Raw genomic sequence first — 13,592 nt, 5'->3', positions numbered from 1 at the left:
AAGACGATAACTGCTCCAATATTCTCGATAATATAATATTGTGCATGCTGGTGATGTATTTATATACAGTAGCTTGACTTTATTATTATTAACCTATACTGTGGATGTTACGTATTCATATGAACATGAAATGACTAGACTTCAGTCTGATTTATTTTCTATTTATACTTTATATTTGATTGTTGACATTTTTTTTGAATCTGTGTTTCCTTTACTCCATTTGCTGAAAGTACGCTATGCCAAAACAATGATTGTTAACAATAAATTGATCTGTAATGGACATTGCTATAGTGACATGCAATTCTTGTATTTGTGCTTTTGCATAACAAAAGGCGGAGGATCCCAAACAATTATAATAAAAGCAGAGGGGAAAAAAACACCAGTGTTAGCTCAACCTTTGACCTTACCGTCTGGAGGTTTTGTCATAGTGACATATAGTGTAGATGTAGAATGATCACACTGTAAAATAGTTCACTTATTTGAGGTACCTTTCTGTGCTTTGAATGCCACATGATGCTGTGAGATAGTCAAGATTGAACCGTGTTTGATTTTCTACGTAGGAATACTCATGAAACATTATTGTCGTTTTTTTTTTATACCATTTTTACTTTCATCTGTCTTCTGCTAACTTAAATGTGAATAATGTAGCGGTTGCACAAGAGAAAATAATAACAACAATAATAACAATGATAATAACAACTTCATTCAAATATTACAAAGCTCTTCTAACCACATTTCAGTGCTGCTGTTGTTGAATTCCTATCGTCATATACAGCAGTAGGTGTTTGGCCTTTTCAGATGACTTTCTGGTGCTGTTTTGCTTTGTGTTCTTACAATGTTACTTCTTCTTGATGAATCCAAAGGGGCTCCTTAGATTCCCATTTTTGTCATGGCAATATAATGGATAGTGTTTTAGTACAACGAGGCAGATGTAGTACTGTTATAGCTGTTGTTCACTACAGGTAGGTAGGAAGGAAGGAAGATATACAGATGGATAGATATTGGATTGATTGTACACTAAACATGTGCATTTTATATAGTATATAATGAGATATTTATCATATATTGTGAACACCTCTGTTGCATCTGTTGTCAATGCAGTTGTACAGTTGTTCATGGATGGCTAGATACTGTAGGTAGGTAGGTAGGTAGGTAGGTAGGTAGGTACACGAAGGGTTCTTTGGCTGTACCCATAGGATAAACCTTTTTGGTTCCCGGTAGAACCCCTTTGGGTTCCATGTAGAACCCTCTGTGGAAAGGGTTGAACATATAACTCAAAAAGGGTTCTACCTGGAAGGTAAAGGGTTCTTCAAAGAGTTATCCTATGGGGACAGCCAAATAACCCTTTTAGGTTCTAGATAGCACCTTTTTTCTAAGTGTAGGTAGGTAGGTAGGTTTTAGATAGATAGATAGATAGATAGATAGATAGATAGATAGATAGATAGATAGATAGATAGATAGATAGATATTGTAATTAGGTACATAGCTAGGTCGCTAGATATATATTTTTATAGTTTGGTGTTAACAAATTATAACATATACATTTTGGATAAGAAACAGCAAGCCACTGAGTTGCTCTACTGGAGAAAATCTGCAGTAACTTTTACTAAGATTGTGTTGTAGTGTACTGTCATGTTGAAAAGCAGCATTTGGTCCAGGCTTCCTCCAGTGCCACCCAATGCTATCTCTCAGATTGTTCAGGGCCTCTTAACTAAATGCTGCATCTAATCTAGCATCTGGCACCAACAGTTCTCAACTGAAGTTTGAAAGAAGGTTACTCGCTTATCCAACCACACAATGCCGGTTTAATGTAACATATGCCTATGTCACATCCTGAAAGCCAAACAGCTGGTTGTCCTCAGTGTGACATCATCAAACTGTGACCTGTTCAGCTGACCTGGAAACACAGTGATGGTTATGGTTGTCTGCCCTGCTAAGACAGTGAAGTGTAAATGTATTTATTTGTTTGTTTGCCTAGTTCTATTTTTTTTGCCTATTCTCCATATACACCTATTTTGTCACGGTGACATTACGGATGAACATAGATGAACAAATAAATCTTGATAGAAAGAACTATGACAGATGCTGCAGGTTTCCCATCACAATTGATGAATACGTTTATAATGCAATCGGCAAACAGTATTAGATGTGAATGTGACATGAATTTAAACATGAATTCACATTCATTTAGATATGTACCATAATATTATGATCGCCCCTGACCTGGCTGAAGGTTAAGATGCCTCATATGACTGAAACCCAATGTTTTCTCGTCCAACAAATGCAACACTGGTATGTATCAATAAAACTGTTGGTTCATAGAAAATACATCTGAATACAAATTCTTTCAATGCAAGGTTGATGGGCATATGCGCGCACGCACGCACACACACACACACACACACACACACACACACACACACACACACACACACACACGAGCCAGGCTTCGCCTCAGTATAGGTTCAGTACAGGCCTAACCCCCATCCAACCCCACTTCTACCCCCTTTCCAAAGTCAAAAGCACAATCTAACTGGCTGAGTAAAAAGGAGTCAATAGGCCATCTGTAAGCAGATTGTGTTCATTCCCCATAGTAGTTATTGATTTTGGTAACAGGCTCTGTTCCTCCACAGTCAATCGAAGACGGGGAAGGCGAAAAGCCCTTGATGAAACACTAGACGATTCTGGTAGAGCAGGGCTATTCCAGAACAGCTGATGGACAGAGAACAAGGGGCCCATCACGTAGTCTACCAGTAAATTACAATGGCACCAAGCTTTCATATTTGCCAGATAAAACTTGTATCTATCAGTGCACATACCCAGTTGGTTTTGAAATTGCTTTACTTTACTGACTGAAAATGTATCAGATGCATATGACTGTAAATATCCATCATATCTTCTCATATGATGACAATCAAATTCATTGACTACCATTGGGGGGAAAAAATACTACTGATGTGAGAAAGGGTGAAGCATGAAATGACACAAATGCATCCTCATTTGGCTCTGCACTGTACTAAGCCATGTTTTGTCAAATAAGTTATTTCAGAAGATGAATTATCATGCCCTGTTCTCCTGTAAAAGCTTTAGCCAATGGTAGCCAGGCTAGAGCATCAGCACTCACCAATCCAGTTGCTGTTGCTAAGGCTAGAATACGCATCCCCCACTCTCAGCAGCAGTCCTCCTCATTATAGGGCTACTGTACCAGACACATGCACTTCTCTCATCCCCATTTTGCTGGAGATATGTCCCTCCTTCTGTGCTTGGAAATGCACAGAATGATATATATATTTTTTAAGTATAATATTAAAAATATATATTTTACAAATCTGAAAGTACAAAGTCTGCAGATGATAATTACATAACAAAATGCTCATCCTCATGTCCCTCCTCCACAGCCACTTTCTCAATAGGATTTGATGTTCATTCATGACATAACTTCTGCTCGACACAAAGGCCTCCATCCATGTGCTACTCAGAGACAGCATAGCTGAGCTGGGATGTCTTTCTGTCTGTTAAAAGTCATATCCTACACACAACACATAGCGCAATTGTCTGATGGATTTACCGTTGATTTAAATTACAACCCTCCAGAAGCCTGACTAAAGGGGTCTCTTAGACAAATTACATGATTGGTTGATGCCCACAACGAGCTGATGTGATGGGTTTATGCCCACAACCTGTTGAAATGATTGGTTTGATGCCCAAAATAAACTTCAGAGATTGGTTGATGCAGCTGTCAATCAGTCTGAGTCCAGGCTGTTCCTTCCTTTGCTTCCATTCTCATTTGCTCCTTTTCCCATCATCCTACTCTTCACACTCTTCTGTGAAGAAGTGCCCTCATCACAGAGAGGAGGATTGCTTACTCATGTTTCTCTCCCCGCAGCGGATCAAACAGAGGAGGGGGCATAAACGTATATAGTAAGGGATGGAGTGAGTGGTAGAGATGAGGACACGCATGCTGATATGCATTATATTATACACAGCAAGAGGGAGAATGACTAATACAGATACAGTAGTTCATTATATTATATGTGTGTGTATGTGTGTGTGTGTGTGTGTGTGTGTGTGTGTGTGTCTTTCTCTCTCTCTCTCTCTCTCTCTCTCTCTCTCTCTCTCTCTCTCTCTCTCTCTCTCACACACACATGGCCTATATCTTACAAAGCCATCAGACCATTTTAAATGCATTGGCCTAACCATACTTTTACACGCTCAAAACATTTTAACAATGGGGCACATGGCACAATCAGTGTCATTGTGGGTTACCTTTGCCTGTTACTGTCTGAGACACAGGATTGATGGGATTGCATTTCCAACAGTGATTCAGCCCTCTAAGCAGAAAAAGACCTCATACATCATCACGTCACAAACTGATATGGTAAGAGGATTCTTGGTTTGTTCCCAGATAAGGAAGGTGTCTCCTGTCCTCATGTCTTGCAGGCTGCTGTGCGGCCTGACTGGCTTCTGTGACCCTGTGTTCTCAGACATCTCTGCTGGAGTGTATCCATCTGATCTTGGGAGCGAGTGTTCACTTTTGGTCACAGAGTACTGCTGATGGTGCAGTCTCTCACAAACATTCTGAAATCAATTTTCTCAGGGTGATGTCCTATGTGGTGAGTGAGTTCAAGGAGGAACTTATTTGTTTATTGGGTGTGAAAGGGGCATCATCTGTGGACGCTGGCTGTCTTCACCTTTCCTCTACCTGACAGTTATATGTTACAGACAGTGAACAGGTGCTGTGGTTTTATGTTGCCTGTTAAATGTAGTTATAGGGGATTGGTGGTGGTGCAGTGCAGTGCAGTGCAGTCCAAAAAGGCTCAATTGCCAAGAGTCCATCTTTAACTGGTACTGTGACTTAGATACTGAAGTGATGCCTCTGAGAGCGGTGGGGAAACCATCTGAACAAATTCCATTCTTTCCCACCTTGCATTTATAAACATTGTCTCCAGATCATGTTAAGGGGGCTGCTGCCTTTAGCGAGCTGGCCTACTTAGACCTGTCAGCCTGGGTGGAGAGGATAGAGGGAGGATGGAGGGAGGATGGGGGAGGATGGAGAGGGATCCGGGGGATGAAGCAGCCAATAAGAGGGCTGATTGCTAATAGCCCCCCCCCCTCTCACACACACACACACAATGCTGAGAGATGGAGATCGAGCCCTGGATATCTCTGGCTTAGGGTAGGCTGGGTGGCTGCAGCTGGATAGGATAGATGAGATAGAGATTGCTAATTTAACAAGACATTAAAATTAAATGGGAATGGTAAGTCATATACGAGAAAAAAGCAGAAGCCTGAAGTTCAGTGTCTTGCCCTATCAGTGACTTTGAAATAGAACTTCCACAAAGCTCCCTCTGCAGTAGATACTGTAATGAGTCGTTCAACCAATTCAGTGCCTTTTCAGAAGTATAACTTGGTCCCCAAAAAACATTTGATTTCACCTAATTTTAACATGATCATAAAGAGCACATCTTCAACTTCCTAAAAAACATGTTTTCCCATCTCAAGAGGTTAAAATTACTATAAAATGACTATAGTAAGTGCCTATTAAGTGCCTAATAAATTAACATGGTTGACCATAACATGGTTGACCCTCACCTCGGGGCTGCGGTGTTGCATGCTACGCCACTGCTTATAAGTTAATTATAACCTCTAGCACAGTCAGTGTAGTCAGCTCAGCTATCTCCATTGAGACCGTGTCTGTGCCTCGATCTAGGTTGAGCAAACAAAACATTCCTGTCATTATTGAAAGAGATTGTGATATCTCACATCTCAAAATGGGGCTACTTAATGTTAGATCCCTCACTTCCAAGGCAGTCACATAGTCAATGAACTAATCACTGATCATAATCTTGATGTGATTGGCCTGACTGCATTTTCATCTTTTGAACTTCTAGTCATGAAATCTATGCAGCCTACTCAATCACTTTTTATTGCTACTGTTTACAGGCCTCCTAGGCCATATACAGCGTTCCTCACTGAGTTCCCTGAATTCCTATCGGACCTTGTGGTCATGGCAGACAATATTCACATGACTTGACTTTAATATTCACATGGAAAAGTCCATAGACCCACTCCAAAAGGCTTTCGGAGCCATCATCTGCTCAATGGGTTTTGTCCAACGTGTCTCCGGACCTACTCATTGCAAAATCCCTGATGTCTAAATTGTTTCGTTTTTTTTCGAAATAGAGCCATTTGTGTGCACTTCCGTTAATACTGTATACCCTGGTATGGTACAGAAATGGTAGGATGGTAAGAACATCTGGATACCGCCTAACCTTGGTGTGTGGTCAAGATGCCAATGCCTGGCCAACAACAACTTTTCACTCGATAGGGAAAGAATAAAAATTCCTGGTGCTCATCAGATTTCTTCCTAGTGTGGTCAGAGAAGTTGCCGGAAGCCCAGAGAATAAAAAGCAGTCCTCTTCCTCTATAAATAGCAATCGAGGAGAGCGAGTGAGCGTGTGCATTAGTACACTGCCTGGGTTTCAACTGGAAGAGAATGAAAGTTGGAAATAAACAACAACTAGCCTCTTTCTACTACACCCCCAACTCAGACAGACCTTTCCAACTGGAATGAAGGTTGAAGAAAACCAAACAACTGTAGTAGTAAGTTAATTCAGCCTCTTAGGGAAAATGTCAGAATGACAAATCTACAGCATAGACTTACCTTTTGAGTTATAAATGTAGCCTTCTACCACAGGAACTTCAGTAGATGGCATTAAGTAATAGCATGCTGCTGGAGGGGACAGTGGCTGTGTGTCTGTGTGTGTGTGTACTAAGGCATGGTATAACCATGCCAGTGACGGTAGGGATTTTAACACTTCCTCTCACAATTTCCTTTTCTAATGCCAGTCCTGGGTTTCTCCACAGTGGTCTGATCAACACTTCGTGTGAGTCCTCTACTGTACCTGCAACCATGGAAACAGGTGTGTGACAAAGTGTGACACAGTGATCATCACACCCCATCATGTGTATTGGGATGTGATTTACAGCAGTGTTGCTCAATCTCCGGTCTGGCCATCTATCTACCTGATATCTATCGCTCCTTTCTCCCGTTCTCTCTACAGTGTTTATCTTCAGACTAACACATGGTAGATTGTCAGATGCTACTGATGCAACCGCCACAACAAAAATAGGACATAATTGATATCATATTATTCGAAACAACATGTTAATAATTGTGCTACATCACTCAGATCGCATCGCACCTAAATAGAAGAGATAACAGATAAAGGAGGCCCAAGCTATTAGGATTTGTCTTTATTCACCGTTATACGTGGGTACAGCTTTCCAAATGCAACTACAGTACAGACCAGTGTTTTAGACCATATCTTAACAACAGTGAGTGGCCAGTAACAGTCAGAGGATGGTGAAATCATAGAAAAAGAATGAATTGAATTTCTATGGGTGTAATAGTCAGAGGCCCATGTGCTGGCCCATTGGTTCTTTGGTGTTCTGTGTGTATCACCAGCCTGGTCCAGATCAGTTTGTGCAGTCTTTCCAACTCCTATGGTCATTGTCAACAAAATGATCGGGGACTAGGCTACAGTATCACTGGTATCCTGGCTCTTCTTGGCTGTGTTAACGTCTGTAAGCAGAGAGGGAGAGAGAGAGAGAGAGCGAGCGAGAGAGAGAGAGAGAGAGAGAGAGAGAGCAAGAGAGAGAGAGAGAGAGAGAGAGAGAGAGAGAGAGAGAGAGAGAGGGAGAAAGAGAGAGTGAGAGAGAGAGAGAGAGAGGCAGCAAGCACAGAATGATGATGCAACAGCAGGACTGCAGTCACTGCTTGCAGATCTAATCATTTTCAGTTCCTAGCAAGCGCATAGTAGGAATGAGGAGAGTGTGTGTGTATGTGTGTGTGTGTGTGTGTAACTGTTTTTTGTTGTGGCTTGACTCAAATGCAGATAGTAATTACTGCAGTGTGGGATAGAGCAGGCAAGTGGTGTTAGTGTGAGCACACGTGAAACGTATAACGTTATAGATGCATTTCCAGAGCCTACTGTAACTATACAATAGGTGTGGAATTATCACAGTTTGGCCTACCTTCTCTCTTTCTGTCTAACCATTTCATCTGTGTCTACTATGTGTGTGTGCGTGTGAGTGTGTGTTTATGTTTATGTTTGGAGTTTCACTCTTCTTCTTCCTCCTCTTCATGATGCTCATCATGATGGTGCCCATTGCCACTTCCCTTCCTCGTTGTCATGTCGTAGGGCTTGGTCTTGCTGCTGCCCATGGCGACAGGGATGGAGATCTCTGCAGCCTTGATGGCCTGCCTGTTCAGAGGAGTCTCCACGGTCAGCACTCCCTCGGGAGATAAGGTGGACGTCACCTTCTCAGCGTCAGCCATAGGGGGCAGTCTGGACCACGGAGGAAAGGAAACATCACAGTCAGGCTACTGTACAGTACAAAAATACTTCACTGAGGCAGACAGTGCTTTTATCTCGCAATATGCAGTATCTTTAATGTCATTTGACATCAACTTTATTCTGAATCACTGGTGTATGAGTTCAGCTTCAGCACTAGGGGGCAGTCTGGAGCAGGGAGGAGAGATAACAGCACAGTCAGGTTGCTGTACAAGACCAGATACGCTGGAAAGCTGTTATCGGTGGCTTATGCTCCAGGGGGAGTATGAGCCTAAGCAAGTAAGGAAGGCTTCTATTTGGATGCTGCCTATTAAATACTTTACTGAGACATCTTAATTTTCTTGAAACGTAATTCGATAGAACCTTCATTTATTATAGGCTTTCTGAGTGTACATCAGTGGGGCAGTGTTGATTGTCAGAGTCATGGTATATGTAGTTGCCCATGGATGGCGATACAGAGACCCATGGAGCTCAGCCCAGAGGGAGGACGGCTGGCTGTACTATACAAACACAGTCCGTCGCCGCCGGTGTTGCTTTGCTCAGCCTTCCGCTACACTCAACCCTCCGCAGGCTTGACCAATCAACCAAAAGAGGCTCACAGGACCAGACCCATGATAACAGTATCACTGGAGTCTGGGCTAATCCTGGAGCATGCAGCATATGACGGAAAGCTGACAAAAGCTGCCATGAAGTAGCATAACCAACCAATTTCAGTAGCAGAAGATTTAGGAATAGCTTTGAAATAGCTTTAATCAACCCTCCTGTGAAAATAGACTTTTGTTGTTGATGTGATCAACATTGAAACAAATGGGAGAGACATTATTTTGGCCAGTCATTGACAGAGACACCACACACATTTTTATGATGCCTTTTTCAGCACGGTGACAAAATGGCTACGACGGGTTGCGCAACAATGGGTTATTCATCTGTTGCACAGGTTCGTTGATAGGAGTGTCGCTGTGAGTTGTATCATCGTTATTAATATTGGCAATGACGTTGTGTTACTTACGTGTATTTCCTAGTGAAGCATCTGGACACAAATCCATGCTCGTCCTTCCTCTCCTCATGCTTGCCTGTGGACACAGAACACACACGGGTCAGTCTTAGCCCTGTCTCACACTGGAGACTGCAGTCACTTCATGTGCCATGACCACTGTGCATAAATGTTATTTTGTGCAAAAACACAAGCTTCCTTGAGCGTTTTGTTTAGGAAAACCTTATTTTCTGTTGGACAAGGGGCTGAGAATAGATGTCATGTTCCTGTCCTCCTGCCTGGTGTCTGTACTGTACATGCATGTCCCCTTCGACACGTTCCCTAGCATGTTACCTGTGTGATGTACACTCAGTAGCCAATTTATTAGGTACCACCATCTAGTACCAGGTCAGACACCCCTTTGCATCCAGAGCACCCTGAATTCTTCAATGCGTGGATTCTACAAGAAGCGTTCCTCAGGGATGTTGGTCAATGCTGACACGATGGAATCACACAGTTGCTACAGATTGGACGGCGGTACATTCATGCTGCAAAATGCCCATTCCATCTCATTCCAATTATGCTCTATTGGGTTTGGTCAGCAATAATGTTCAGATACGCTGTTTTTCATTTGTTGCTCAGTTGGTATCAAGGGACGTATCGTGTGCCAGGAAAACATTCCCCACACCAGTACACAACCACAACAAGCCTGTACCGTTAACACCAGGCAGGATGGGTCCATGGACTTATGCTGCATAAGCCAAATCCTGACTCTGCCGTCCTGACTCTGTCGTCCTGACTCTGCCGTCCTGCCGTCCTGACTCTGCCGTCCTGACTGCCGTCCGGACTCTGCCATCCTGACTCTGCATGACGCAACAGGATCCGGGATCCTTTGGACCAGGCAATGTTTTTCCACTCCTCAATTGTCCAGTATTGGTGATCGCGTGCCCACTGGAGCAGCTTCTTCTTATTTTTAGCTGATAGGAGTGGAACCCGGTGTGGTCGTCTGCTGCAATTGCCCATCCGTGACAAGGATTGAGTTGTGCGTTCCTTGATGCCATTCTGCATACCACTGTTGTATTGAGCTTCTTAACTTGCACAATTCTTGCCATTCTCCTTTGAACTCTCTCATCAATGAGCTGTTTTTGCCCACAGGGCTGCCGCTGACAGTATGTTTTTTATTTGTTGTACCATTCTCGGGTAAACCCTAGACAGTGACGTACGTGAAAAGCCCAGGAGGGCAACCGTTTTCCAGCGTGCCTGGCACAGATGATCATACCAAATTGAAAATCGCTTAGGTCACTCATTTTGCCCATTCTAACGTTCCGTGAACAGTAGCTGAATGCCTCAATGCCTGTCTGCCTGCTTTATATAACAAGCCACAGCCACGTGACTCATTGTCAGTAGGAGCGATCTAATTTCTTGAACGGGTGGTGTACCTAATAAACTGTCCACCGAGTGTGTGCGCCAACTGGTTTATATCTCTATGTCTCTCACCAGGTCCCTATAAATACACATGCCAGGCTTGAAATACTGATAGCATATCTTTTTGTTATGATTATGTTATGACAACAGCTGATCTGATAATAGGAGTTTGCCACAGGGACCAGTCCCCTTTCCTGCAGGACTACAACGCTGTTAAAGGGCCTTTAACCAGGCATTTATCAAACACGGATAAACAGCCACACCTTATACAGCCACACCAGTTACTCAGCTTTGATAGGAACATGGGAAGCGTGCAAGTGTTATAAGCAACTATACAAGGATGCAGTGTTCATTCCCACTGTCAGAGCTTTGTTGATCATAACCGTCTGCTGCTAGAGGAGGAGAGAACAAGAATACGCTCTGGAACTGGACCAGCAGCCCATTTAAAGTAGCAGATCAGAGACACAGCGAGAGTGAGTCATGGATAAATGTCCTCCTCTCTCTCTCTCTCTCTCTTTCTCTCTTTCTCTCTCTCTCTCTCTCTCTGAGTGGATATGGTACCAGAGAGGGTCTGGGTTCTCTCATGGATTTGATGATATCATTAACTATTCTCCTTGAAAGTACTTTCTGTTCCAGACTAACCAACAAGTAACTAAGGGAAGATATTCAATGTCAATATGTAAAAGTGTTATTTTAAGTCCAATCTACAGTTTGTACACCCTAACCCTAACAAGTATGTTATACTTCAACATAAAATACAGGGTCCTTATTACATTTGAGTCATTTAGCAGACACTCCAGAGCGACTTATGGGAGCAATTAGGGTTAAGTACCTTGCTCAAGGGCACAGATTCTTTACCTAGTCGGCTCAGAGATTCAAACCAGCAACCTTTCAATTACTGGCCCAACGCTCTTAACCACTAGGCAACTTATTGTAAGTCTAATTTACAATTTGGACATACTGCCCAAGTCCCCACTCTAAAACAATGTTATTGTTGTAATAGTCTTCTCAAAACTAGCATATGTAACACAATAAAATGGGTTTGGACCGAACGTTAAACCCACTTGTTGTTGTAATGGTCTACTTCCACTAGTGTACAATACAATGCATATCTCTGTTGTTGTAATGTGAATAATGTCTCAGGAATCTATGGGCTCTGTTCCAGCAGCCCCCAACCCCTCTCTCCCTCTGTCCATCTCCACCTCCTTCCTGCCCTCTGGTCTACAGAGACCATGGCTGTGTAATATATTGTGATGTTATGTGATGTGACTTTGGGCTAAGCCCTTCACATAAAACAATCAACACAGGTTACTACAACAAGTGTTACTCTCACTGTCCTCCATGTCACAGCAACAACTCACTTACTAAGACAAGTGAAACACTGTAGTGTGCTTAGTAGTATTTAGTAAGTGAGACATCTCATGTGCCTCATTCATCGTTAAATGAATGTGTAACACATACCCACTAAAACTCATTAGGTCCAGGTCTCACTTGAAAAATAGATATTTATTGAGACTAACCTGGTTAAATAAAGCAAACATTAAAACATAAAACATTATGATGCTAAGAGATGCAAAACAGAAACCAGCTCCGCTAGACAAAGATGCTGTATTCATTCTAATAAAATAACATGTTTTGATGCACATAAACAAATTCTGCATATTATGAAGTCAATTTAATGTACTGCGGTAGCCACAAAGTTATACTGATTTTATCTACTGAGACAGACACATAGACACAGGGAGGAGAAAGAGGCAGACAGAGCCAGTGAGACAGACACATAGACACAGGGAGGAGAAAGAGGCAGACAGAGCCGGTGAGACAGACACATAGACACAGGGAGGAGAAAGAGGCAGACAGAGCCGGTGAGACAGACACATAGACACAGGGAGGAGAAAGAGGCAGACAGAGCCGGTGAGACAGACACATAGACACAGGGAGGAGAAAGAGGCAGACAGAGCCGGTGAGACAGACACGTAGACACAGGGAGGAGAAAGAGACGGACACACAGAAAGAAAGAGACAGACAGAGCCGGTGAGACAGAAGCAGCCTAATTCTGATCGTTTGACCAAATCACATCAGATATTTTCTCATCAGTTCTTCTTCAGCGATGATCGTATTGGTCAGACCAATTAGTGAGAAAGAAATGTGAATTGTGCTGCCTGTGTAAACACAGCTGCAGAGAGAGGAAGATACAGACAGAGACAGAGCCAAAGCTAGATAGAGCTAGATAGAGCTAGATAGAGCTAGATAGAGATGAGTTTATTACCAGTGATCTCTACCACGCCATCCTTGGTCTTGACCACCAACTCTTCAGGGGAGAAGTGGTTGACGTCCAGAGTGACCTTCCAGGCCTCCTGGGTCTGCTTGATCTCAGACATGCCAGTGCTGAGCTGGCGGGAAAGGGCGCGGGAGTACGATGCTGCCCCAGCCTGGGCCATCATAGGGGCCTGGACCATCATTGGGGCTTGGGGCATCATTGGGACTAAGGGCATCATTGCACTCTGCTGGTGGGGCATCATAGAGGGCATGAAGCCGGCAGAGGACAGGTCGTGGCCGAGGGCGGGGCGCATGTATCCGGGCCAGTGGGTGCTGGAGAAGGAGGGCAACCCCTCTGCGTGGGCAGGCATACCGAAGGACTGGTCGAAGAGTCGATTGCCCTGGTACCAGTCCCTGTAGGGGTCCCAGCTAGGGGTGCGGAGCAGGCTGAAGGGGATGCGTCTCTCTGTCATGTTTGCTGGAAGAAGAGGAGTAGTACTGTTGCAGTAGTAGAGCTGTGAAGCTGGCTGGCTGTAGATGCCTTTGGTTGGTGTCTCTCTCAAACTTCCACCAAAATT

At 43.3% G+C, this 13,592-nt stretch overlaps 1 protein-coding gene across 1 annotated transcript; it reads right to left on the bottom strand.

Annotated features, from left to right (window-relative positions):
- Positions 1 to 7,242: 7,242 nt before the first annotated feature.
- LOC100136601 (heat shock protein, alpha-crystallin-related, 1) lies at positions 7,243 to 13,592 on the bottom strand. The gene is given in 3 exon segments (NM_001124592.1): positions 7,243 to 8,351; positions 9,367 to 9,430; positions 13,025 to 13,592. Coding segments are annotated over 3 exon segments (756 nt in total). The 5' UTR covers positions 13,488 to 13,592; the 3' UTR covers positions 7,243 to 8,122.

Source organism: Oncorhynchus mykiss, chromosome 12 (assembly GCF_057628025.1).
Source record: "Oncorhynchus mykiss isolate SJ-2025 chromosome 12, ASM5762802v1, whole genome shotgun sequence".
Taxonomy (NCBI): domain Eukaryota; kingdom Metazoa; phylum Chordata; class Actinopteri; order Salmoniformes; family Salmonidae; genus Oncorhynchus; species Oncorhynchus mykiss.
The sequence above is the reverse complement of the archived record's forward strand: the minus strand, read 5'-3'. Positions and strand labels throughout refer to the sequence as shown.